This window comes from Eumetopias jubatus, unplaced genomic scaffold (assembly GCF_037043125.1).
Source record: "Eumetopias jubatus isolate StellerSeaLion01/CBP00866 unplaced genomic scaffold, mEumJub1_p1.0 scaffold_13, whole genome shotgun sequence".
NCBI classification, from domain to species: Eukaryota; Metazoa; Chordata; class Mammalia; order Carnivora; family Otariidae; genus Eumetopias; species Eumetopias jubatus.
The window spans coordinates 3,885,508-3,912,822 of record NW_028274819.1 but is presented as its reverse complement, the minus strand read 5'-3'; the positions used below and the strand labels follow the sequence as shown (position 1 = coordinate 3,912,822).

Below are 27,315 nucleotides of genomic sequence, written 5' to 3'. Positions count from 1 at the left end.
CATCTTTGTTCTTTTATTGCAAAGCAAAAGTGTTTATTAATAATTGGGGGCAGGGTGGGGGCGGGGAGCGGCCGGCGAGGCGCTGGGGCCGCCGCGAGGGGCCGAGCGGCCGCCGGGAACCGGAGGGAGGGGCGCGGGGACGGAGCGCGGGCAGCTTGGGGGGGACCCCGCTCGGGAAGAGGGGCCCCTTTGTTCAAGCTGCAAGTCCCGGGGCGCCCCGCACGGCCAGCCTGGGCCGGAGAGCACGCCGAGCTGCAAGGTCGCGTGGCCCCCAAGACGCTGGGGATTGACCCTGGTTTGCAGGGGTCTCAGCTTGGGGGACCTTTCTGGAACGAGCCGGCGGCCCGGGGCACACTTTCAGGCCTTCAGCGGGCGCCCGGGGAGCCCGCAGATATTTTAAAATAATTTTTGAAAGTACGGCGTGGTGCCCTTGCGAGAGGGAAACGGCGCCCGCGCCCAGGGGGAAGGGGGGTGCCCCGAGTTTGAATTCCTGGGGCTCTCCCCAGAGCTTGCAACGAGCTCTCGACCCCCGGCCTGGGTAAAGGGCCGCCCGAGGGTCATTTTCAGGGGTTTTTTATGTACCCAGTTATTTTTTTTATATTTTTAAATATTTTTTGAAAAGATGACGTCTGGGGAAATGCGGCGCGGCGGCCTGGGACGCCACCTTTGTGTCTCGCAGGCGCTGTGAGCGCGGCGCCCAGCCCCGCGGCCCGCCCCGCGGCCCCGCACCCCATTTGGGGCGAGCCCCGGCCCGGCGGGCCCCGGAGCACCCACACGGGCCGGGGTCCCCGGGGCGGGCAGCCCGCGCGCGGCGCACGCTGCCAGCCGTGCCCACTCCTGCCCCCACCGTGCCAGCCTCCCGGGGACTTTCCCTTTCAGTTTCGGGGTGGGTGGGCATTGGGGACATGCGGGGGAGGGGGCGCGGCAGCGGGTGCTTCTGCCGCCCCCCACGCCCGACCCCGCCGCGCGCTCGGGACCCGCCGCCCGGGCGCGAGCAGGGGTGGGGGGCGCGGGGTCTCAGCGGAGGGGCCCGGCGGCGTCGGTCACGGTCCCCGTGCCCTGGCAGGTCTGCGAGGAGCAGAAGTGCGAGGAGGAGGTCTTCCCGCTGGCCATGAACTACCTGGACCGCTTCCTGTCGCTGGAGCCGGTGAAAAAGAGCCGCCTGCAGCTGCTGGGGGCCACCTGCATGTTCGTGGCCTCGAAGATGAAGGAGACCATCCCCCTGACGGCCGAGAAGCTGTGCATCTACACTGACAACTCCATCCGGCCTGACGAGCTGCTGGTAACCTGGGACCCCCACCGCCCACCGACGCCCTTTGAGCCCCAGGACCCCGGGGGTGGGGGGGGTGCTGAGGACGGGCGGCCCCCTGCAGGCCGCCGGCACACCCCACGCCCCGAGGACCGGCGGCCACACCGGCGGGGCCCTTCTCGAGGAGCGGGCGGGACCCCCGCCGCCCCCCACCCCCAGCGCGCCCCACCACACTCTGTCGCTCGGACTCCCACCCCGTCTGCGCCCCTAGCGCGGCCGAAAAGTGGGCGGCGCGCGCCCTCTAGCGACAGCTGCGGGGGCAGCCCGCGCTGCTTACAAGGGTTTGCTTTTCAGGTGCGGGTCTCTTTTGTCCCCGCTTGGGAACCAACCCTTGGCCTCTTCTACGACATCCTCTTTTAGGACTTCTTTTGGGGTGGCATGCTGTCTTCCATTTCCCGGACCCCCAGTATGCCCTATCCCTTCTCTTCTGGGCCGTGTCCCACCGAGTGGGGGGGGGGCCGGAGCTGCCCCCCTGCACCTCACTTTATGCTGGCTCACCCCGCTTCCACAGCAAATGGAGCTGTTCCTGGTGAACAAACTTAAGTGGAACCTGGCCGCGATGACCCCGCATGATTTCATCGAGCACTTCCTCTCTAAGATGCCCGTGGCGGAAGAGAACAGACAGATCATCCGCAAGCACGCACAGACCTTCGTCGCCCTCTGTGCCACAGGTAGGGCGGCTGGGTCCTGCTGGTCCCCCACCCCGGGCTCCATGGGTGCCCCTTGCCCCTGGTGGAGGAGCATCTTACCCTTTGCCTCGGTTTCCCCGTCTGAAGAGCTGGGCCCCAGGCCCCTCCTGCTCTCGGAGGTGCTCCTCTTCCCTTGGACTGAGTTCTGGGGCTGGGTGTGGGGGGGGTGTCCCTTTCTGGGTCAGGCAGCTGAGGCTGGCCACAGCCACCATACAGTACCTTGGGGATGGGGGTGGGTGGTCCGCCAGGCTGTGGCCACTCCACGCTGAAAGGGGTTTACCTTGGCTGCCCAGCCTGCCTTCCTCACTCCGGTCCTTCTCCCCGCCCCCCCCCACCAGTCCTTCCCCATGTCCTCAAGGGGCCCCCTGCTGGCCTCTCCCGGGCTGGGCCACCTGCCAGGGGCGCCTACAGGGGTGGGGAGCGATGGCCCGCAGTGCCTGCACCACGTGCTCTGGGCGGCCGGCAGCAGCCCTTGTGCGGGGGCGGCCAGTAGAGGAGCTTGGCCGCCTGAGGCCCCGCCAAGGGGTGTCTCAGGCCGGCGCAGCTCAGCTGAGTCCTGGGAGGGGCTTCAGAGCAGCCTGGGGTTGGGCTGCTGCGGTTGGCAGCAGGGGGCCAGCCCTCCCTCCCCCTGGCAGGGCTCTGGATGGTCCCTGGAGGCCCCTCCCTGACACCGCCCTGGCCCCAGCCCCTGGGCAGCGAGCGTTTCAGCCCTCGTCGCAGACACCCACATACACATGCCCTGTGTCGCCCCCCATTTCCCCCAGCCCTAACCCTGACACCCTGTGACTTCCTCGTCTCTCCCTCCGATCGCATGGGCAGGGCCCAGGAGATGTGGAGAACCCTGCCTGGGGACCCACGCCCTCATCCCAGCCAGCTCTGCAGTGGGTCACCTCTGCCCCTGGTCAGGCCTCAGCTGTCATGTGTGTTTGGGGCTCACTGTGGGCAACCGGAGGGCCACACGGCATCCAAGGGCGAAGTTGGCGTCTATCACTCACTCCCTTCCCACAAGCGGTAGAACCCCTAGTCTGGCATCTCCTGGCACCCTCCTGATGTCGGGGTGCTCCGATGGCTGCTATTTCTGGGTCAGGCGAGCGTCGGAAAGATTCTGCCGGCTCCCCCATCCTCCGCCTCCTGCTCAAGGCATGACCCTCTCCTCCGATCCCTTCCAAGTGAGAGGAGTAGGGGGACACGGTGGGCCTGGATGGATCTGAGGGGTGGCAGCTCTGGCCCCGGGGCGGGGAGCCTCCCATTGGCCATGCCCTCGGCCTCCAGGGGCCAGCCCGGCAAGCAGGCAGGGAGGCATTCTCTGGCTGGGGCGCCTCGGAAGAGAGAGGCCTCTGGAGACTTCCAGGCAGCCTTTTATGGAGCTAAAAGTGGTTCAGAGAAACAGCAGAGTTTCCTGGAGATAATGCAAGGAACGGTTCTTGCACACCCTCCCCCCCCCAGGATGGCGGGGGCGGTCGGGAGCTCCCCCTCCCCCAGAACCCCAGAGAAGCGGGGTGTGTAGCGGCGTGCAGTGCCTGGCAGTGCGGGGAGCAGGCCTGGCACAGAGGCCGTAAATGGGCTTCGGCGCTGACTTCCCAGCTGCCACGGGTCGGTGTGCCTGAGTGCCGGGCGGGCCTCTGTCTGAGACTGGGCCCGGCAAGCACCCCCCGTCTGCAGGCTGCAGCCTGCGCCCAAAGGCCTGGGCCTCCCTGGAGGGAAGATGGGGGGATGGCTGGCAGGGCCCCACAGGGAACAGGAGGAGGAGAGGGTCACCCGCACCCCCAGGGCCCTCAGAATCCTCGCCTGCACGGTTCAAATATACCTAAGACTCAGCGTACCCTTGGTCACAAGGGGGCCTCTCACTTTTGAGTGACGTGATGGCAGCTCAGAAACAGGTTGGCAGAGACGGTAGTGAGGTGGAGGCATGAGCAAAAACCCCGGAAGATATTTTTGTCCTCCACAGAGCAAGGGTCCCGCTTGATGGTGCCGGGGCGGGGGGTGTTCAAACTGGGTCTCCCACGCAAGTGCACATATCCCCCATACCAGGGTTGGGTTTTGCTCTTCTGTGAATGTGTATATACATCCGTGTACACTGGAGCTTTTCGGGGTGCTGCAGTGGGTTAAGTAAGCAAATGACCGGGGCTGGTGGGAAGCTGACCAATCATCAAAGCTAGTGAGTAGGTCTTAGCGAGGGTCAGCGATGGCCCCAGTGTTTCCTCCAGCCGCGGCCCCAGGCTCTCAGCACTAGGCAGAGTGGAAGCAAGTGTTGGAGCTTTGGGGATGCAGTGGGGTTTCTCCTCATCTACACGTGTAAGCCTGCACTGTGCACACGCACATACACGCACACACAGTCATCTACACGTGTAAGCCTGTACCACGCACACACACATACACACGCACACAGTCATCTACACGTGTAAGCCTGCACCACGCACACGCACATACACACGCACACACAGTCATCTACACGTGTAAGCCCTGCACCGCGCACACGCACGTACACACGCACACACATCTACACGTGTAAGCCTGCACCACGCACACGCACATACACACGCACACACAGTCATCTACACGTGTAAGCCTGCACCACGCACACGCACATACACACGCACACAGTCATCTACACGTGTAAGCCCTGCACACACGCGCACGCACACACACCCTTCTTGGGGAGGCGGGCTTCGGAAGCGAGCCTGCCACCACTACACCATCCCTCTCAGTCTCAAGGTCCAGCCAAACTGTTGTTGGGACGGCAGCAATTTCTGTTTGCAACCCTGATGTGTCTCAACGAAAAGCTTGTCATTCGTGGCTCCCGGCTCATAGACTGGGTGGCACTGCTCTTTCATTTAAAGAGGGAAAGAGGTGGCTGCCTCTTGAGGGATTTCTCTTTCACGGCGCCTGGCAGTGGGCTCTCTCACTCCTCCGGGGTGGCTGCCCTTCCCCCCAGCCCCCTGCCTGGCCACACTCCTTCGGCCAGGCCTGCGGTCTGCTCCCCGGACGTAGCCTCCGCTGTGCTACTGGGGAGGCACCCCCGGGCCCACGAGGCCCCTCCCGCTCCGCTCACCCAGCCTGGTCCTGGCCCTCCATGCGCTGAAGAGGGGACTGACGAAAGGGCTGACAAAGGTACCACATCGGTGCCCCCCCGCCATCGAGATGCAGAAATCAGCGACCTCCCCGACCGAGAATTCCTCACTGGGTACCACAGAATGGCAGCCCACAGGCCCCATGTGGCCACTTACACATCCTTCCCGCTTCCCCACCTTTTCATGACAAGTGCGGGAGGTGCTGGGGCTCAGCCCGGGAACAAAGGCAGGAGTCCCCCCCCCCATCTGAGCTGTGCCTCAGGGCAGAGGGGAGGGCGTGCCGGTGACTGGCAGGTGAGGTAGTGAGGAGACGCTACCCTCGCTGGTCCCAGGAGGAAGATACAGTGGGGGTAAGCATCCCATGCCACGATGGGGAGGGCCGTCCCGTGCGCACTCCTGGAGGGCCGCCCTGAGGGACAGCGAGACCCGTGTGCCCTCCCAGAGTGCAGACCTGACCGGCTGCCCCCGGTCCCTGCGGCCCGGCAGCACGTCTTGTCCCTTGTAGTCTGTCACCTTTTTAAATTTTTGTGACTAAGCAACACGCTGCCAAGGCTCAAGTACAGCAACGTCCCTCGTCCCTTCCCCAGAGGCCTTTGTGGTTTGTTGCTGCCAATGGCGGTTTCCTCGGTTTGCTTTTTTTGTTTTCAAGTGAACGTCACAAGCTCGAGTCAGGTGAACCCCAGGCCTGGCTTCTGCTGTCCGGGGCCGGGTGGGGCCGGGAGCCGCAGCACCTCCTCACCGGCCCTCAGAATCCACGGCCCAGGCCAGCCGTCGGCGGGGATGCGCCCTGATGTGGAGCTGGTGCTTGGGATTGCCAGGATCGCAGGTCCTGTGGGGGGCCCCCAGCTCACGGCCCCCTTGCCTCTCTCCCTCTCTGCCGCAGACGTGAAGTTCATTTCCAACCCGCCCTCCATGGTGGCAGCTGGGAGCGTGGTGGCCGCCGTGCAAGGCCTGCACCTGGGGAGTTCCAGCAGCTTCCTGTCCTACCCCCGCCTCACTCGGTTCCTCTCCAAAGTGATTAAGTGTGACGCGGTAAGTGACTGAGTGCACTGCCCCCGTGCTAGCTTGGCTTCTATCCTTCTCTTCTGCTAGAAACTTCTAGTACCTGGGGGCCCAAAGCTGCAAATTCACTGATGGGAAATGCCATGGCTCGTGCCAAGGCCCCCAGAGATGATGGGGGGGACCATGTGGGGGAGGGGCCAGGTGCCGTGTTCAGAGGCATGGGACCAGGGCCCAGGCTCATAGGGTGTGAGCCTCACCCCACTCTCCCGGGGCTCCTTTGGAAGGAGAAGCATCTCCCAGAACTTGTGGGTGGGCCAGGAGGGTCCTCAGGCTTCTGGCGCCCCCGGGGCTCCCAGGAGCAGGCGGGAGCCATACAGCCCTCCCGGGGAGCCGTCCAGGAAGAGGGGCCACAAGGCAGGCCCGTCAATGATCCGTGCCCTAATGGCATGTGGAGTTGGGGCCCAGTTGGGCTTTGTCTGGGCCACAATGCGGATGGCTCGTAAATGGGGGCTTGAAAAGGCTTCTGTGAGGTCTGCAGACACAACAATGGCCCGTGGAGACAACCTCATGTTTTACGGCCCCTTTGAGAGGCTGCGGCCTTCGGGGCCCCGAGCCGGGGCCGGTTGTGTCTTCCTTCTTCAAAACGCCATTGTTGGATTCCCGATTCCTTTCTTGTCTTAGAGGAAGAATGGAAATCACAGTTATGGGGGTTTGTGGCCTTTGCCAGATTAGACCAGCGAGGTGGGCGGGTCAGCCCTCAGCCTCCGCTGGTGTGCCGAGTGGGAGCGAGTGACCGCCCTGACCCCGGTCCAGCTCGGGCTCGGGCTCGGGCTGCCTTCTGGTGGTCCGCCCTCGAGGGCCCCGGAGGCCCTGTAGGTCCTAGCAGCTGCTGCCTCACGGCACCATGGACGAAAGGAAAGCCGGGCTGTGGGCAGAAGCCTGCCCGCCCCCTCCCCGTCCCCTGCCCAGCGCTGCCGGCTGCCTGGAGGGGACCACATTCTTGCTTCTCTCCCTGCTGGGAGCAGGCTGTCCCTGGAGCGGGGGGCTCCCCTCTCAGTCTCCGTGCTTACTGGGCCTCCTGGAGCGATGGGGTGTCCTGGCCGGCGTCACCCTGTGGCTCACCCTCGGCAAGGGAGACACACCACAGTCTGGGCACAGAGCTGCAGATCGGAACCAGGATCGCAGCTGAGGGGCGGGGAAATCAGCTGAGACTGAGATTCGCTAGTCCGGTTACCCGGCGACCAACGCAGCACAGCCCAGACACAGAAAAGCCTGGGCCCCGGAGCCCTACGTGTCCTCGGGCCGCAAGCTGCGTCCGCCCTTCCCCAGAGCCGCCGCGGTCGCTGTCGTGGCTCTTCCCGGGCTAAGGCTGCAGGTCTCAGTGGCCATGAGGAAGAAGTTAGGGCCATGCAGCCGGGGGGAGTCCCTTCCTACACCCCTCCGCCACACAGCCCCCCATCCCGAGTGCCCAGGGGCAGGAACACCAACACCCCCTAAGAGCTGCCTGCCGAGAGCCACTGCAGGTGGGCAGGTGGGCGGGCGCCGCCGGGCCTCGGGGGTGGGACTGGGGGGCTGTGCTGGGGGTTGGGGAAGCTATCAGGAGTCCTTCGTTCCACACCAGGCCTTCTGGGCCTCAGTTTCCTCATCTGTAAAGCTGGCTAAGGGAAGGGGTGGGGTAGGAAGGCCCTCCATGTGAAAACGTAGAGCTCTGCAAACATGGCCGAGCCCCAGGGACTCACTCGGAAGCCTTGCTGGCCTGGATACACTCCTTTTAGGCAGTGAACACCCGTTTCCAGCCCCACCTGGTTGGGAGCTCAGCGGCACCTTCCCCAGGTGCGCCCATGGTTCCCTGTTCCTATGGGAAAGGCACAGGTCTGTTTTCCAAGCTGGCCTGGAGACTCTACCTCGTTCTAGAATAGAAGCCCAGTGTGGCATCCCAGGAGTTAGGACGGGCCACCTGACACCGGCACCTCCGAGCTGCCGGGAGCTTTGCTCCCGTGAGACCAGGGGAGGCCCCTGGACTCCCAAGATTCATCTTGGGCATTGAGACCTCGGGGAGGGCGCCGGGCCAGGCCAGTGCGTTCTCCCAGGGTGCAGGCCAATCGGGCGAGGACGGAGGGGGACAAAGGGTCCGCCCCCCCCCCCCCCCAGGCCACCCAGCGTTCATTCTCAGTCATGCACAGCCTAACCCTTTTGACGGCCATTCATCACGGAAGGCTGGGTTCACCGCGAGGGCTGACATGGCAGAGGTTAAGTCCGAAAAGCAGGGCTCAGGGGGCCTCCCTGGCCTGGATCAAATGGCACCGAATCCGCTGAGGGCAGCGGCGGGGCCGGTGGGAACAGCGAGCCGGGATCAGAAGCTGGCAGAGGAATTCTAGCGGGGGCTCGGGCCCCGGGGGCCTCAGGGCAAGTTAGGGAGACACCGGGCGAGAGCCCAAGGGTGTCCTGGTGCACGGAAGATGGCCTGCGTGGGGCCTTTGGTCCTAAGTAGGTGTGTGTGCTTCTCCAGCGGGGGGAGCAGTAGGTGGCCAAGCGGGGAGCCCATGCTGGTCGGTCCTGGGGTTTGGGCAGTGGCTCCACATTGTCCTTCACCCGATTTGGGGGAAGCAGTGCTTTAGATGAGCCTCGCTTTCCCTAAAATGGACCAAGTGCTGGTGTTTGGGGGAGGGCCCAGCCGGCAGGCTCCATCTGAGGACCCCTGTCTCCCCTCCGGCCAGGACTGTCTCCGGGCGTGCCAGGAGCAGATCGAAGCCCTGCTGGAGTCCAGCCTGCGCCAGGCCCAGCAGCAGAGCCTGGACCCCAAGGCGGCGGAGGAGGAGGAGGAGGAGGAGGAGGCCGACCTGGCCTGCACGCCCACCGATGTGCGAGATGTGAACATTTGAGGGCGCGCGCATGCGCGGGAGGGGCCGGCCCCAGGTGCTCCCCTGACAGGACCGTGTTCCTTGCCAGGACCGGTCACCACCAGAAGGGAAAGCTTTCCTTCTCCTTTACTGTCGGTTTGTTTCCTTTGCTCTTTCCTCCCTTCCGTCTCTGACTTAAGCAAAAGAAGAAAAACTGTCCTTAAAAAAAAAAAAAAAAAAAGGAGAGAAAAAAGAAATAGTATTTGCATAACCCTGAGCTGGGGGGTGGGGGGAGGTTTGCTACAAAAATAGAGGATCTTATACCCCATAATCAACTAGATTTTATATGGATGTGTTTGTGTCTCTGTGTTGTTAAGGATAGGCATTAACACAAGGAACGAGTCTGCAGGGGAGGATTAGATTTGATTACGTGTTTAAAACAAAACGGAAAAAAAAAAGCATAAAAACATTTTAAAAACTAGAAAAAAGCCAACCAACCATTTTTGGAGTAGAAGAGGATTTTTAGGTAGCAAACGCGCTCGTGTGCCGTCCCCGAGGAGCACGGCTTTAAGGTGGTCCTAGGTACCCTGCATCTCGCTTGCTCGTGCATGTAGTCACTTTATCAGTCCTTTGCGCGTGTTTTATTTTATTCCGTAGATAGGTGTGTAACCTCTTCACCTGTCCGTGGCTGATGTAACCTCAGTTAGCGTAGCATAGAGCTCAGCGTGGTCGCATGCTGGCCCTCTTTCCGCCCGCGGCCCGACCCGGAGCGGGTGGCCAGGGCCCCGGCTGGTGGCACAGTGGACACGGAAAACCAGCTCCGACTCCCGGCCCGCGCTGCTGGTAAAGAGAACCCGCCATAGCGACGTAATATATTCTATTTTTATAATCTTCCTATTTTTGTAGTTGCCTGTTGATGAGATGCTGGTTTTTCACCCCCACAGACCCGCAGCCTGCTCACATCCAGGTGAAATCCACAGCTCCTTTTTTTTTTCTTTTTTCCTTCTCAATATTCTAGAACCATTCCATTTCAAAGCACTTTCAATCCAGTGGTTATAGGGAATCTCTCTTGTTTCTGTTGTGTGTGGAGGGCGGGTGGGGGGGCAGTTTCTTAATGGAATGGTTTGGGAATATTCACGTCCTTGTGTGCAGACAGGATGGCGAGGCAAGTGCATGTCACTTAAGGAGTTAGCGGAAGGGGATGTTCTTGAAGGCGAGCTTCCGGTCAAGAAGTGCATTCTTAGATTGCCAGGATGATGCATTCCTTTCTCTGTAGAGCAGTGGAAGTTCGGGAGTCCTTGGTGCCAACTGGTGTTTGAAAGCGTAGGGGGCCTTTAAAGGTTGACCTAGAGAACGCGTAGTTTAAGGGTTAGGAAGGTTTTTAAACACTAAAATATATAATTTATAGTTAAGGCTAAAAAGAATATTTATTGCAGAGGATTGCAGAGGATGTTCGTAAGGCCAGTATGATTTATAAAGTAATGCAATCTCCCCTTGATTTACACCCACCCACACCCACCCACACCCACCCACACCCACATACACACACACATACCCACACACACACACACACACACACCCCACACACACATACACACACACATACACACACACACACACACTTTTTTGCCTTTGATGTTGCAGGTTTCATACAGTTTGTCAAAGTTAGGTCCTTTTTCATAGGAGAGAGGAAAAGATCCTGAGGAACAACACAGAGAGCATGGATTTGGCTGATTCAGCCCGTCTTGGTGGTGTTCCAATGGGAACCCCATCTGAGAGGCCTCGGAGTTCCACAGAAGGTTAGGGTGCCCAAAAACAAGTCCAGCCCCAACATACTGTCCCCTTTTGAAAAAATTTTAGCAACCAGTAGACAATTTGCACATCTTGGCTGTGTACCTTTTCGGAATGACTACGTAGGGAGAGTCGAAGGCGGCGAGAGCACAGGGCTGGTGCTTGGCGGGGGACGCAGGGGGGCGTGTGGGCGTGCGGAGGGCCGACGGCGGGACCAAGCGGCGGGCAGGCTGCGGCTCAGTTTCCCGATTCGCTGCTACCGATGACTTCCCGGCACAGTTTGGAAACCGATTCACATTGCTTTTCTGTATCTCTTTCACATTGTTTTGCTGCTATTGGAAGATCAGTTTTTTTGTTTTTGTTTTACAATGTCATATACTGCCATGTTCTAGTTTTAATTTTCTCATAGAAAAATGTACTAAGGATGCCTTTTTTTTGTAGATTTTTTTTTTATGTGATCAGTTTTGACTTAATGTGATTTACTGCTCTATTCCAAAAAGGTTCCTGTTTCACGATACCTCATGCTTCTCTTAGCCATGTGTAGACCAGGCGGTCAGGCTCCTTCTGACCCGCGGCCTCCTGCTCCCCAGGGCACGCGGACCGGGATCGCGAAACGGGCCTGGTGGGGTGGGCTCCGGGCCGCAAGCGAGCACGCAGCCTGGCGCCCCTGGGGCCGCGACCGCTTCCTTCTCCCTGCGCCTGTAACCCTGGGCTGTCCACCCGACTGGGGCGTGCCACCGTCCTAGTTTCTACAGCTGTATTGTTCTTTACGTGTAGCTATGAAAGTTGCATTATTATATTATTATTATGGTAACAAGTGTGTCGTCACGTGCCACCACGGTGCTGTGCTGCAGGACTCGGTCACTTGGGATGAGCGGAATCACTTCTGGACTTGGTGAAAGTTCCGGGTGCTGCATCTGTCGTTATGTACTAGTGTTCTGTTGGTTCTCCTCATTGCAGCATAATGCTAATTTAAAAAAGACTCCAGATCTCAGTGAAGCCAGCTAACAGTGCTGTGTGCCCGAGTTGCCCAGCACGCTGCCGAACCAAAAGGATTTGCACCACGGGCGGCCCCTGCCCCCAGCTGGGTCAGCCTGGGTGCTCCCTGGCCATTGGCAGGCCCTGGCCCCGCCCCGCCCCGCCCCTGCAGGAACACTGCTTCTGCTTACCTCATCCGTTCTGGCTGCGGCATCTCTGTCTGAACCAAACGGGGTCCTTGAGGGACGGTCTGTCCTCGTGGGGGGGTGGGGGGGTGAACATTGTGTGTGCTCAAAGGCCAAAGGCCGGTGGCAGGTCTGGGGAGCACAGCGGAGTCTGTCCTGTGACCAGCAAGTCTGCGAGGGTCTCTGGTGGGTGGGCGCTTTTGGTCTGTGTGTGTTTTGGTTGCACACTGTGGCACAGACATGTAACCGGCACGTTTCCAGCAGAAAACAAAAGACAAACGTGAAAAGTCTAGAAATAAAATTGGTAAAACCCCAGTACGGTGCCTGCCTGCTTCCTGGGGCGCGGGGCGGAGGAACAGGGCCCGAGCTGCTGGGTCCTGGGCCGGGGGGATGGCAGGCAGCCGGGGGTGCCCGCTTTGGCACTGCCGATGTTTGGGGCCAGATCCTCCTCTGTCGCGGGGAGCTGTCCTGTGCGCTGCGAGGCATTGAGCCACACCCCTGGCCTCCACCCACCAGATGACAGGACTGTCTCTGGTTGTTTCACTGTCACTGAAAATGACTCCTGACTTTGCCAGAGGTCCCCTGGGATACAGAGGGAGTATGTGATGCTCTTGGCTTCGAGGAAATGGGGGGAAGGGCTGGGAAGAGGTCAGGACGCCTTGCAGAGGCGGCTCCCACCACCTGAGTGGCAAGATCAGGATGGGCTCCCAGCCCACGTCTCCCCAGCAGCCCCCCCGCCCCCCGGCTATTTGCAGATAAGAAAATAAACAAGCCAGCTTTCCCTAACCCTCTGGCGCAAACTTGCTGTTTGCTCTTGGTGAATCACGGTCCCGGTCCCCGAGGCACCCCCAGCCTGGGGAGGACAGCAGAGCGCATGTTTGGGCTTCAGTCCGGTGGCCTTTCACACGGACCCAGTGACCTGGGAGACCTAGTGGACACCTGTGACGTCCGCCTCGGCTTCAGATGCACGTGGCCGGCCTCGTTTCCAGCCCAAGGTGGGGAGTGGACAGGGAAGGCAGCAGCAGGCCTCAGGGCCGGCTCCATGGGGCCTGGGCCTCTTCCCAGAGTCTGGGGTCCCCAGGGTGTCTTCACCCCGCCCCACCCCGGGCTGTCGGGTGGTGAGTGCTCAGAAGGGAAGCCAGGTCACATGCCAAGGATATCACTCCTTGTCAGGTCAATTCGCTGGGGCCTTTATGAAGCTCCTGCTGTATACAGCCCTGCTCCACAGGGTGCCCCTCCTCCCAGCGGGAAACCTCCGGATGGGCTACGCACTGGAGTGCCTGGGAGCAGGGTGGACGCACTCGCACTGGGATTGCTGCTTGCCCCCCAGCAGCCCCACACTGGGCAGGCACGCCGAGAGGGCCTCCGGCCCGGCAGACCAAGGGGCGGTCAGAGCCGGGCGGGCCCCCAGCCCCAGGGGCAGGCCAGGGGTAGCCCGAGGAGCGGTTTCAGGGGAGCAGAGGTAACAATCTCACTGCATCAGGTTCAAGCGGAAATCGGGGCAGGCAAGTGGGGGAGCCAGGCCTGCAGCACTGGTCTGCGGGTTCAGTGGGAAGGCAGAGAGGCATGGGGGGTGGGCAGAGAGCCGGGGCCCCCGTGCGGTGCAGAGGGCAGTGGGGAGTGGGGGGGAGGGCTCTGGAGTCCCCCAGGCCCTGCCTCGGGCCTTTCTGGAAGATCCCAGGAAAGGACTCTGTAGGCCTGACCTGGCGAAGCACCCACCCTGTCCCACGGTGGGAGGTCTGGCTGCCCCAAGCAGCTGTGGGAGAAAATAAACAGCCTTGGAGGGACTTCTGGGAGGAAGTCACCCCCTGCTGCCCCTCTCTCAAGCCCAAAAGCCTGTCCTCGCTGGGCCCCACTGCCTCACCTGGGGCCTGCCCTACCTCCCAACCACCTGTGCCCAAACGCTCAGGGGCTTCTAGCTCCTTCCAGCTCCATCCATGGTCCTGAGACCTGAGCCAGCTCTCCCCTTCACCCCTGTCCACCCCCCACCCATCTTCCCCCCGACCTCTCCCCTCACCTCCCTTCTCCCTTTCACCCCCGTCTCTCCCCCTCGCTCATGTTCCCCCCAGCCTCGGGCTCTCCAGCCCCGAGTCTGCACCCAGGGGACTACGGGCACACCAAACTACTTCCTGCCTCCAGCTCTGTGCCTGAAGTGCCCCCCCTCCCCTCGGGGGCACCCTGCAGGCGTTCCTACCCCTGGCCCTGGCAGGTGGCTCTGGGAGGTCCAGGAATCACGAGAGCTGGGTGTTCCCCACTCTGGGCTATGAACCCTGGAGGACAGGTGCCTTGCTGTTCCTTCTCTGTGGCCCTACTCCCAGCCTGGCAAATGGTAGGTGCTCAGAAGTGGGAACGGGACCAGAATGGAAAGGGCAGCATGCCGGGGCCCACCGGCCAGGCCCAGCTTGCTTTGTGAGCTGTAGAGCGGCAGCCCTGCCTGACCCCGGGTGCGGTGGGCAGATCCCCGTGTCATGAGGACACGGCGCCGAGCTGGAAGGTGAGTCAGATCTGCAGAGGTGGGCACTGCCGGGCTCCTGGGGGCCACAGCCACAGCCACCATGTCAGGTTCCCAGAACTCATCCGAGCCTGTGGCCCCCGGAGCCTCCTGGAAGCCTCGCTGCCTGCACACCTTGGCTCTGCGTTTGGTGGGGGAGAGTCACACCACAGACCACTCCCAACGGCGGGCACCGCAGCATGGGCTCGAGAGGGACACATGTGCCTGGCGGACTGACGGTGTGGGGCGTGCGCCCCGCGCGCCGGACAGGCCTCTGCAGCGCACAGGGCTCTGTCATCCCAGGAATGCCTTTGATCAGGAGTTTATGCAGAGGGGGCCGCAGCCCAGGGCTTCTAATCCGTTCCCACAGCCCCCTGGCCTGCTGGCCCCCAGCCCTGAGCCACACTGAGGCCCGGGGCAGACAATAGCCAGCGGACGGTGGGCGGGCAGCTCCGGCCTGGGCCTTGGGGCCCACATCCGGGGCATTGTCACGGCCACTCACAGGGGCATGCAAGGAGGGTGGGGGAGAGGAATGCAGAGCCCTCCTGAGGGCGCTTCAGGCAGCCTTGAGCCTCTCAGAGAAGGTTGGGACCACCAATCCTTCTCCCTTTCGGTATGGGCAGTGGAGACAGGCAGCTGTCTCCGCATGGCCTCCCTCTGAGCGGAGCATCCCAGTCCCCAACCCCTGGAGCTCTGGCCTTCGTCCAGCTCAGGAGAGTCACAGCCCCTGCTCACCGAGCACAAACAGGGGACCAGGCATTGTGCTCAGGGCTCAACACACAGTCTCCCCCTAAATCCCGAAACCACCTGGTGAGTGGGCCCTGTGTTGTCAGGGCTGCAATCTCTGCCTTCTAGGCCAAGGGCGGGCAGATTCTACAGAAAAGGGTCAGAGCGAGGGGCCAAGGATCTGCTGGCCACAGGCTCTCATCCTGCTCAACTGCGCCCTGGGGCAAAAGCAGCCCCGGACAACGGCAAACGAATGAGCACAGCCGCGAGCCGGTCGGGCCTTGTGTGCCCAAATGGGCAGTGGCCGCACAGGGGCTGAGGGTGGCGGTTTCAGCCTCCTGTGGTACATGCGGAAACCAGAGCCCAGACAGGGGACAGTAACTGGGCCAGGATCACGCAGCCAGGAAACTGCCAGGGCCGGGCCCAGGGCCAGATTTGTGTCTAGAGCCTGTCCTCCTATCTGTCGGCGTGGCTGCTTGTCCTTCTGCCCCTCACCGCCCCCCCCCCACCACCCCGGCTCGTGCTCTGTCTTGTTTTTCAAATAAATAAATAAAATCTTTAAAAAACGTTATTTTAATTCAATAAATAAATAAGTAAAATGCACGAAGCCTCCACGCGGCTCTTTTCACCCACAGGCCAGTGCATGCACTTGGGGCCCAGCTTTGCCAGGAGGCCCAGCGGGGCGAGGTCAGGTCCACCAATGTCCCAGGCTTCAAGTCAGCAGTCCCCGAAGTCAGGCCGCTGTCTTGGCCGGTGGGCCTGGAGAAGGACAGCCAGGCCCGCTGGCAGCGGGGGTGTGAGGTGACCGTCACGTAGAAAGAAAGCTCACACACATACGTGCATGCAGTACACATACGTGTTTTGGAGGAAAAGACCCAGGGTTGGATCTCGGCCCCGCCACCTTCTGGCTGTGTGTCTTTACCTCTCTGCACCTTGATTTTCTCATCTGAAAAATGGGGGTAATTGTGTCTACAAGAACGGAGCCTCGGAGGAGGGCAGGGCATTGTCTGCATCTCGCTTGGACTCTCCGACCTGACCCAGCCCAGAACAGGGGCTCAGTAACCTCAGTTCAGTGAGCGCTTTCAGGGGTGAGGGCTACACGGCCCGAGTGTGTGCGTTACTTAGCACGGCGCCCTACAGTCACCACTCAATAAAGGCCAGCATCACCCCATGCGTCATCCAGGTGTGGAAAGAGAGGCCCCAAAACCAGCGGCTCTCCGGGTGGCAGGGCCAAGGCCATACTTCCTTCCCTCTTTGGGCTCACGAAGCAGAGAGTTCTTGTTCTTCGGGCCAGCCCCAATCCCCTGCCTGGTGCTGACCATTCTGCTCTGTGGCTTGGGTGGGAATGACCCCATCCCCAGCTCCAGGACAGGCGCTGACGGGCTCAAACCCAACAGCACATCCGCCCCCCAGGGGTGGGAAGATTGAAGGGTGGCAGGCTCAAGGGTGAATGTGAAATCTAACAGAGCCAACGAGACAGGGAGAGACATTTTCTGAGGCTTCTGAAAAAGACAGCCTTCCCCTCTCCCCCTCAGGACTCCAGGGACCAGTGTGGCTCTTCCACCACCCTGACGGGGCTGCTGTAGGCCACGGGGTGGACTCTGAGCTTGAGGCCAGTCCTGCAGCAGAGCAGAAAGAAGGTACCAGCTCTCTGGACAAACTGCTGGATCAAGCCTCTCCTGAAGGGAGATCCCCCCTTTTGTTCCAGGAGACAACTGTTGTCCTTCTGTTTAAGTCCATTGATAGGGGCTTCCTGTCGTTTGGTGCTCAAAGATTCTTAACTGTAACAATGTGTATGTGTTTTCTACCTTTTCCAGATTTAACAGTATAATCCCCAATATAAACGATGGGGCTGAGTTCTGGAGGCTGGAAGTCTGAAATCAAGGTGTGGGCAGGGCCACGCTCTCCCAGCCTCCAGTGGCTGCTGGTTAGCACCCCTTCTGGCTTGTAGCTGCATCACTCCCATCTCAGCCCTGCCTGCGCTTCCGCCTTCGCACGGCATCCCCTCCCTGTGTGTCTCCTCTCCTGACGAGAACAGTCACGCTCCCCCACGCAAATACAACCCATCTTAACTTATGCCTGAATCACATCGGCAAAGACCCTACTTCTGAATGAGGTCGCATTCACAGGTACCAGGGGCTAGGTCTGCAATATGGCTTTTTTGGGGGGAGGGGGGAACAATTCAACCTGAAACAGGTGAATTTGAGCTCTCAAGCTGGGGGGGGGGTTCAGTGAGCACCCCGCCATCCCAGGGGCACTCCCCCACAGGGAACAGCAGGTGCTCAGTAAATCCTTGTATAAAAGATGGAACCAACCCATCAATAAGGCTTCAGTGAGCATTTCCACGGTGCTTGCGCTCCCCAGCACATCACTCTTGAGCAGCGGAAATGAGGTCATGCTTGGGTACCACCCAAGACAGAACCTCTAGCCCCGCCACCCAAGGCCCAGCTGATCTAGCAGGGCCCTAGAGAGACGAGGCCAAAGCGCTGTCTCCGCAGGGCCCCCGAGGGACAGACCAGCAAGGACCTTGATGCCAAGGAAGGAAGATTTTAATCAGAAAGGAGTTAGAAGTCCCCGAAGAGTTAGGAGTGACTTTCCTTCTCAGACAAGGAATCTGCAAAGCCCCAGCTAGGCCACTAAGTCACATGGACTTGGACAAGCCATCCAGCCTTCCGTGGCGGGGCCCTCAACTATAGGACTCCGATCCTATAGGAATTGGACACTGTGCCCGCCTGTCTCTGGTCAACCATCCCCGCTTGGTGACTTCAGTTTCCTGAGTCAAAGACCAGCTCCCCACTTCATTCATTCAGGACTGGAATTACTGTAGGAATTAGGAGGACCTCACAGGGTAATTACAGTTTTCGATCTCTCCAAATTACACTGCTGTTCTCAGATAGGATGGGAAATGGTCTGTGGGGTTGAGGTCACATGAGAGCTCACAAAGCAGCAGGGTGAAGGGTACCTCCTCTAGGAAGCCCTCCCTGCCCACCTTCCCCTTCCCTCATTCTGAACACACCACTTACAGGCTCCCCAAGTGCCTCCAAATCCTTTTCTCACCCTGGGTGGAGAAAAAGCATGATGAATATGAAATAAAAAGTAAACCGTGGCCCTCTCCTAGGACAGTTTGGCCTGTACACAGACTGCCCTTGGTCCCGATGACTCACATTCCAGAATTCGATGAAGCAGCTCCACGTGAAATGTTTTCTCCTCTCCTAAGTCCTAGGTCAACATTCTTTCCCAGCAGCTGCTCAGGGTGGCTGCTACGGGCTGTGTCCCCAAAATTCCAATGTTGAAATCCTGACCCCCAGCACCTCATAACATCACCATATCTGGAGATGGGGGTCTTTAAAGAGGTAATCAAGGTAACATGAGGTCACCGGGGTGGGCCCTGATCCAGTGTGACTGGGGTCCTTACAGGACACACACACGGTGGGATAACCCCGTGAGGACACAGGGAGAGCATGGCCGTCCACACACAAGGAGAGAGGCCTCAGGAGGACCCTGCCCTGACCGCGCCTGGACCTCGGGCTTTGGCCTCCAGCACCAGGAGATGGTACTTGTCCGTTGAGTGAGCCTCGTCTGTGGTGTCTGTTATGGTGGCCTGAGTGGACTAACAGTGGCACAGAATATGCTGGGAGTTTCCAACAAGGAGAGAGCAGGCCAAAGCTTTGGGAAACCAATGTTTTTGTTCCATCATAAAGGAACAAAACCCACTCCAGAGAGCTCCAAGGAAGCTCTCCCCTGGAACGGGAGGCCGAGACTGTGGGGGACAGAGAGGGAGTCTGGGCAGGAGGGATCAGTTACAACCGCTGACAGGTGGCTGAGCCAGGGTCCTTGAGGAGGAATGAACCCCTCCTCTAACGTTCATCACGGGGCACCATTCTCTCGCAGGAACCGTGTCTACAACACGTTTTAATGAGACGGGTGGACAGAAACGCAACAGGAAGCAGCGGTCTGGCCCACTCAATGCACGCCTGCCCTCGGACCTGGATCCCAGATACCTTGGAGTAAGGAATGAATTTGCTGGATATCACGTTATAAATGCTCCCACAGACAGCCTTTTGCTTTAAAACTGGCTATTTATTTTTCTCTCCACTTGTAAAATAACATATTACCACAATAGAGAACTTAGAAAACAACAATCCGCCAAGGAAAACCACCACAGTCGCCCCCTCCCCACCCCCTGACCCGTCCCACCAGCAAGGGAGGCCCGCTGCTGGCCTTGGTGGCCGTGGGCTCAGGCCGCGGGCAGGCGCTCTCTGCGGCCGTGAGCACGCCAGCTCCCAGGAGCTCCGGCGGCCGAGGCCAGGGCCGCGCTCAGGGACGCACACGCCAGCGGCGGCGTGGCAGGGTCAAGCCCCGGTCTCTCCCTCAGCACACTGGCCAGGGGAAGCGGACGAGAGGGAAGCAAACACCCACACCCGCTCCTGCGGGGCCCCCAGCCCTGAGTCTCCCGGTGGGCTCTCAGGACCACTGGCTTGGGCAGCACAGCATCAGCCACTCAGACGACCCAGGATGATGTTACAAACTGGAACAGATTCCCGGTTACCCCTTTATTCATCTCACGCGTGACTTTCAGACACACTGCCTCAGACGGGAGCAGGCGGGACCTGCCAGTGATGCTGGGGGCGCCCCCCTTGAGGGTGCACACAGGGACAGGCAGAGAGAGATGCTCAAGAACCACTGATGGAACCTCCTACACCCCCCAGTACCTCCCCGTGGATACAGATGCCTGCAAAGTACGGGCAGAAGACAAGAGAAGTCGTGTTACAGGAGATGCACAGTGTCCTCAACACAAGGCTCCCAAACTCTGCAGAGATAGCAGCAGCCCAACATTTTGTCTTTAGCCTGAAGTATTTCCCGCCTTAACCATTTTAATGCTGCAAAGCCTCACCCCCATCTGGAAACACTGCAAAGTATATGTCCAGGCTCCCTCTGAAGCCCCTCTCAGCCAGGTGCTGTGTCACCCGGCCACAGTGACTCCCCGTGGCTCCACGGAGCACAGTGGGGACCCGTGCACCCTGGGCCTGAGAGCAGTGACCCACTCCATGGCTGTGACCGCACGTTCCAGGACAGGCAGCACAAGATGGTGGTGACAGGCGGGCGCAGGATTGGAGTCCGAGCTCTGCTGCTGATGCCCTTGGACTGGGCAGTCCCTGCGGGCCTCGGTTTCCTCATCTGTAAAGTGGGAACACTGAAGGGATTACACAGAACAGGGAAGCCCAGCGCCCAGCACCTGCACATCCTCGGGGCCAGTGAATGTCAGTCCTGGCACACCGCCCCCCAACTCACATCACATCAACCCTGGTGCTCTCAGTTCCTAAAAAACTGCTCTTCTGAGCGCCAAGTCCAGGCTCGGGGGGTAATCCTAGCCAGAGCCACCCCCGGTCTAGAACCGGCCAGGCGTGCCCAGCTGGAGGGGACCACAGGCCAACAACCCTGGACCGGGAGCGAGCAGCCCCACGAGGGCTCTGGCAGGGACTCACTCAGACTGCAGAGCAGACAGGGCCCAACAAAGGCTGAGCCTGTGTGGAGGGGCCACAGGGGGCACCCAGGCGACACAGGCAGCCCCCAGGGAGAAGGAAGCCCTTTCACCGGCCAAACTGGAACCCTCCCCACAGAACAATGAATACTCCATCATTGTTTTGCCTTGAATCACATTTTTAAACACTTAACATACGGACATCTGTTCCTTGATGTTTCATCTTTGTTCATCTGTCATCCTCAAAATGAAAGTCCAGAACCTTCCGCACTAATTTTAAAGTCCGGCTGAACATTTAGTAATGAACAAAGCTGAAAACACAGAAGAAAAAAGATGTATTTTTTTCAAATCTTATATATTTCTACTCACAAATTAGAACAAAACTTTCTCTCTACCTGCAGCTTTTCGTGTCTACACAACCCCTAAAGTTCTAACGACTGTTCATTCTCTAGACCAACTTCAGTTTTCTCACACAGAAACACAAAAATGATGTGCTTCTGTGGACCACGCAAAGGGCACGAGCAGCCTCGAGACCACGAGCGACGTGAGCGCCCGGGACTGTGCGCGGCTGGCTCGGAGAAAGGCACTCCTATCAGAGAGGGACATGCAGTGGACAAACCTGTTTAAATTTCCCTCTAATTTTGTCTAAGTCCTCGTGAAGTTTATCGTAAGTAGGGTCATCGTAAGGGAACTTCTCAATCATTCCAATCAACGATTCTAAGGCCTTCATCTTTTTGCTGTAAAGCACAGAAATAAAAACTTTTAGTCCTTTCTCCACAGTGGGCTCTGCTTATGTAACAACGACGCTGATCACTTACTTGAAAGCAATGGGCGTGCTAAGCATGCCTGAGTCCAGAAGCCGGGTGAATAATTTTCTCACTACACTCAATATTTATTTACCTAGCAACGTGCCCTTGCCCACACCCCGCACTCAACATCAAGTGCGCATCAAGCTTATGGATATACCTGTACCCCAGCCAGGGAGCAAGCGACTGAGGCGACCCGACACGACCTCGCCTGGGTCACAGACGTGGGAAGAGACAAAACCGGGCAAGAAAAGAGCGCTGGGGCACGATCTAGCCTGCTGTAGGCCTGGGATTTTCCGGGACCCAGAAATGTCGCGCTCACAGCCTTGGGGAGTTCAGCGGCAGGTAGACCAGCAAGCCCCTCCCTCCCAAGGGCAGGAATCGGCGTCTGGTATCTGGGTCCCGTTCCCTCTCCCAGGAAGGCAAAGCTCTGCTGGGAGGTGAGGTGGTTCCCAGGCCCTCGGGTATTTAACTTCTCTGTAACACGCACACTTAACAGCCACCTCACGGCTTTCAAGAGAAGTAACCTCCGTAAAGCCCAAAACCTAGCACAGGGTAGGTGTTCAGTAAGCATGAAGCCTCCTGGCTTCCATGGGACCCTGGATACCGGGGCTCACACCTGGGGGTGGGGGAGACCATTCCCAGATGTGCACATCCTGACAAGCACCCTCCCCTAGACCACACTGGGTCATCTGAGAGTCAGAAGGATGCTAGGTATTTGATTAATGGAAATTCAACAGAACTCTTCCCCAGGATGAATCAAAAGCAACCAACATCTCCTAAATACCTGCTCATAATTGCTGTTTTTAGGTACACGAGGAAGTCTGCCGATGGCAAGTCGGTTTATGAGAACAAGATGGCTACCTCTCTAATACAAACTGTAAAAGGTCAAAAGGAAGTAAATTAAAGCAATGAAGCACTCGGTTTCCAGGGCGATGGAAGGCAGATGCCGACATGTGGGAAACGGCTGTATTCCAGCATGATAAGAATACCACCCACTTTTAACTAGGCAAGTAGCAACTTATTCTTCTCTGGTCAGTGAAGCTACTAGAAACACACGCGGCCCGTCACACTGTCAAAGTCAGTGCCTGTCAGGAGGGTGTGCCCGCTCCCGGCTGATCCAACAACACGGCAGAGCTCGAGCTCAGCCCTGGCCAGACGCTGGCCTGCACACGGCTCCACCAGGCTGCTGGGCGGGGGGCACCTCCGAGTCCATCAAGAAGCCACGGTCATCTGATATAAAGCACCATCCTTCAGTCTGAGATACTGCCTTCCGTGGTTTCTCTGGCGTTAAAAGCCCCTTATTTTACTGAATGATAACACAGATAGGGGTTTTTCCTTACTTGAAAGATAAAGAAGCAGAAGATCCTCTATCAGCCTTCTACCATTATTTAAAAGCTGTACTAACATAAGAATGCAAAAAACCATGACCCACAGCCCTAAGAGACAGGCTTCTAGGTTGAGTTTCAAGGAGACCCTCGAGCTGCGCTGGTGGGGAGGGGGCAGCAGCGAGGTGCGCTGGACAGCTTCTGCCAGCCCCCAGCCGACCGGCACGGGTCCTCCTCTAGCTGAGACAGACAGAGTGCGCAGCTTTAAGAAATTAGGGGGCCCCTGCCCGGGGGGGCCGGGGTGGCAGCCCCTGGGTGTGCGACCCTCCGCGCAGGGTATGGCACTCCTCTAGGAGCCGGCATGTGTCGGAGTCACAGAGAAGGGGAGGCTGAGGGAGAGCTCCAAGGACGGCCTTGCTTGTCCTCTGGTGGACCGGAGCGCGGAGCGGAGAGCCAAGCTCAGCTTTGACTGCCACCCAGTGGTGCCCCAAGTTGCCAAGCGCCATCCCCCGCTCTCGCAGTCCTCAGAGGACCATCCCCAGCCCGGGTGCGCCTCAGCTCCCTTGTACATCTGGTCCACTGCCAGTGAGTCATGCCGCCGGAGCGGCCCAGGGACTCAATCAGGGTAGGGCAGGCCATCTCAGCATCACCCACAGTCAGCTGCGAGCACCCTTGTCCTCACATTCGAATACAGAGGCGCCCAAATTCTAGAAATTCAAAATATTTCAAGTAAGACGAGTCACTCGGGACAGGGGACTGCCACCTTCCCTGCTGTCATCCACTCTCCCTGGGCCCCTGCCAGACCAGGCGAAAGCAGCAGACATCAGAATGAGGCAGGGCACCAGCCGAAGCGGACTCTGGGCTCCCAGGAGCAGCCGGACGGCCAGGCCGCGCGTGCCTTTCACCTCAGGCTTCGTTCCCAGGTTAAGAATGAAGACAGATGTGCAACAGGGTCCCGGGGGCTTCAGCGGGTAGCACATGGCGAGAACAGTTTAAAAAGACTACAAATGATCCAAAAAATAGCTAGCATTTACTCAGTGCCTCCAAGAACCAAACACACGTAAAACACACCACCTTATCTCACTTGCACACCTCATTGGCTGCACTAAAAACCTAGTGACAACAGAGTCACCATTTCCGACCCTAGTCATACCAAGGCTACCGTACTGCGTTTATTAGAAGCTCCGAGGAAAGATGAACAAGAAGAAAGAATCCACTTCAACATTATTTTACTGGCAGGAGATCTAAAATCCACTTGGCGCTTTGATGCTTGCAGGGAAAAGGCAGAGGGCTCCAAGAAGGCTTGACAAGTAATAACGCGTGTTCACCAGACACTGAAAATGAGCTCTGCGCTAGTTACGATTTCCTGTGAATATGTGACAACATTCAAGGACAAGGGTGCTCGCAGCTGACTGTGGGTCTATTTTCTCCATGTGACAGATGAGGAAACTGAGGCACGAACTGCCCCAAGTCAGAGTAAGCTATGGAACCACACTCCTGCTCCACACAATGAAAAAGAAAGAAGTCTTAAACTTTACCTGTCTTTCTCAGTGGTACAACTGTGCAGGAGACATCTCCAAGCAAAAGCAAAGCCTTGATAGCACCCAATCTGTGAATTCACAAAACAGTTAAGCGTGAAATTAATAAGCAACAAGCTCCACTGTATCTAATTATCAAGCTCCCCAAACTAAAGGTGGGGAGGAAGGGCAGTGGTGCTTCTCACGCTGTGGTTCTGGAAGCACCTGCTGGGCATGAGACCACGGAAGTCAGGTGGCCGAGCCTTCAGTGGGGCGACAGCCTCCCAGAAGGTGCCGCCAGCCCCACCCCTGGGTCTGCATGTCCTGTGTGGTCCCCTCTAACTGCAGCAGGGTGGCCCCGCGCGTGGCTTCTGAATTTAGGCGTAGCAGACAACGTCACTCCTGCCTTGTTGTCTTGCATCACTGACCCAAGCGTCACGAGGCCACTCCAGCAGCGCTATGGAGAGGTCCACGCAGCAAGAGCAGCTGTGTGAGTGAGCCATCTCAGAAGTGGCTCTCCCAGCCCCAGGCGAGCCTTCCCATGGCTGCAGGCCAGACTCCAGCACCGTGAGGCCCGGAGCCAGAACCACCCAGCCCAGCGTCTGTTGTCGGAGGCCCACACAGTTTGTGGTGACCTGCTCTGCACCGGCAGACATCTACTGCAGTCCTGACTGCCACAGGCTGTCACTCAGAGCAGGCCCTCCGTAGCGAGGCCGGTCCTCCGTAGCAAGGGCCCAGCGAGGGCAAAGGCCAGAAGAGAAGACGACTATGGATTTCAGATGACTTCAATGGGAAGGGGTGACACAGGGTAAGGATTCAGGTGGCAGAAGCACCATGATACGCTGGCGTCAACTGAAGTGGCCGAGGACCGGCTTTCTCATTCCCCAGACCGTACCCCTTCATCCTCCTTATGCAGGCACACCTCAGAGAGATGCGGGTTTGGTTCCGGACCACCGCAACAGTGAACTGCTTGGTTTCCCAGCACGTAGGAAAAGTTATGTTTACACCACACCGTACTCTACCACGGGTGCAACAGCAGTATGTCTACAAAATAACGTACATACCTTCAGTAAAAAATACTTTATTGCTAAAAAACACTAACCCTCGTCGGACTCTCAGTGAGTCATAATCATTGATTACTGATCACCGAAGCGAATATAAAAATGAAAAGGTTTGAAATGCAACAATTACCGAAGTGTGACACAGACACAAGCAGTGAGCAAACACTGCTGGAAAAATGGTGCCGACAGGCCTGCCTGGCACGGGGGTGCACAGACCTTCCATGTGTAAAAACCACAGTATCTGTGGAGCACAGAGACGAGGTGTGCTGGTACGGCAACATGCGCTGGCCTTCTGGATGAAGACTGTTGCTCCATCAACATTCTCTAGTCCACCACCATTTAAACAGGCCTCAAGTTCTGGCTCTACCACACTGATCATCACAGTAAACTATAAACTATGAGTGAAAAGGATTCATTTCTAAAAATAAGGGGGGGTCCCACTTACCTCAGATCCAATTTTGGCTCCATGTAACGTGCCGTACTGCCTTCCTTCAATCATACCCAAACTGTTGCCTTCTTCATAGCCTTCCTGATATCCTTCCCCGTGAAACCTGTGATGGAAAAGCAAGCTTGATCAAAGAAACAGAAGAGAGTGTGTTTCCTGGAAGAAAATTTTTCCAGGAATTTTCTCTCCCATATTACCCCCAGACTCAGCAAGACAAGACACAGTACAGTAGAAACAGTATCGAATTTAAGGCATAGGCCACGATCCCAGCTCTACCCCTCAGTCTCTGCCAGCAAGTCACCACACCTCATGAAGCCCAATCTGCCTCTGGCCAAATTCGTGAATCCCAAACCTGGTAAGATACCAGAAATACAGAGGAAAGTTTTAAAGATACAAATCCAAGGGCCTCGCCCCCTGATACTACTCAGTGAGTCTAGAGGAAGGCCCAGAAATCTACTTTTTTGAAACCTCCTAGGTGACTCTGGTATGGAGCCAGGTTAGCGAGCCACAGTTCTGGGAGTCTAACCTACACGACTACATCAAGTGCTTCAAAACTCTCTGCCACATACACAGGGCTTTCCGTCATAACTCCGCACACTACAAGGGAGAAATGCCATCAGATCACCACAAAATATACGAAGGCAGAGGTGCCCAGCATATAGGAACGGCTGGGATTTGAGGGCTCAACAGTGGAAGTGGGACCATCTTAACCTGCAATCACCAAAAATAGAAGTTTGCTGGAGTCCCCAGTGAGGCAGTGTATGCTCCCACTTATTGGCTATGTGACCCTGGGGAGTGATCTTGCCTCCTCATCCGTAAAACACGGTGAATAATAGGATCTAATTCACAAAAAGGGCTAAAATAGTTAACGGGGATACAACCCTGAGCTCACTGTTGGGTTCACACAAAGCTCTAAGTAAATGTCAGCGACTGATGGTTAAATGTTCGCTCTCTTCCAGGACTGATGTCTACTGGTGTCTCAAGTGGGCCGGGCACTGGAAGATGGCCACAAAGCAACTCGTGGGTCCCCACTGTCACAGCCCTGGGCACTCCCCAGGGGCTCCGGAGGGAGAAGGATGACGTCTGACACATTTATCAGCATGTCCATGAATGCTGCCGTATGTCCCACCACTAAGGAACAAGGAAAAGGGGCAGCGCCCAGATGGCAAAGGTCCGTCCCACCCAAGTCCCGGGCGTCCCCAGAGGAAGGCAGTCAGCAGGCCGAGCAGATGCTCGGGGCCGCCCGGACCGGGAGGCGGGTCTGCGGCAGCAGCTGGGCACGTGGCGCGCCGCCGAGAAGTAAAGCGGCGGCCACAGCACCTCGGCCCCACACGCGTCCGCGGCCGTCGCTGCCCCGGGGCGCCCCCCACGCGCCCCCCCCAGCCGCGCCCGCGGCTCACCAGGCCCGCGCTGCCTCCGCAGCCGAGGGAAGACGCTGGCCCGGCCCCGCCACCCACCTCTCGTCCGCCATCACGATGGCGTCGAACATGTCTTGACTCCCGGCCATGGCGACTCCCCGCCCGACCCGGCTCGCCGGGCCCTTCGGGCTCCCCCGCCCCGCGCAGCCGCCGCCACCCGCGAGGCGCGAGCACGC

The 27,315-nt window shown here is 58.5% G+C and overlaps 2 protein-coding genes across 5 annotated transcripts in view; one reads left to right on the top strand and one right to left on the bottom strand.

Annotated features, from left to right (window-relative positions):
• Nucleotides 1-9,992, top strand: part of CCND1 (cyclin D1) — a 10,817-nt gene extending 825 nt beyond the window's left edge. Inside the window, exons 2-5 of the mRNA XM_028118077.2 lie at nt 1,067-1,282; nt 1,821-1,980; nt 5,953-6,101; nt 8,789-9,992. Of these exons, the coding sequence (XP_027973878.1) occupies nt 1,067-1,282; nt 1,821-1,980; nt 5,953-6,101; nt 8,789-8,953 (690 nt within the window). The 3' untranslated portion in view covers nt 8,954-9,992. The remainder of the gene's footprint in view (nt 1-1,066; nt 1,283-1,820; nt 1,981-5,952; nt 6,102-8,788) is intronic.
• On the bottom strand, nt 9,323-27,315 carry LTO1 (LTO1 maturation factor of ABCE1). 4 transcript variants are annotated; one of them, XM_088018096.1, is made up of 6 exons: nt 27,122-27,315; nt 25,722-25,827; nt 24,237-24,307; nt 21,184-21,301; nt 20,763-20,875; nt 19,142-20,260 (listed from the first exon to the last, which is right to left on the bottom strand). In XM_088018096.1, the coding sequence occupies exons 1-5, from the start codon at nt 27,226-27,228 to the stop codon at nt 20,807-20,809; spliced, it is 471 nt and encodes a 156-aa protein (XP_087874222.1). In that variant the 5' UTR covers nt 27,229-27,315; the 3' UTR covers nt 19,142-20,260; nt 20,763-20,806. The 4 variants fall into 4 exon arrangements, 3 of the variants coding, with proteins under 3 accessions (XP_087874222.1, XP_087874221.1, XP_027973879.1); XR_015766699.1 differs by lacking the exons at nt 19,142-20,260; nt 20,763-20,875; nt 21,184-21,301 and adding exons at nt 9,323-10,257; nt 11,872-12,092; XM_088018095.1 differs by having other exon boundaries at nt 19,142-20,875.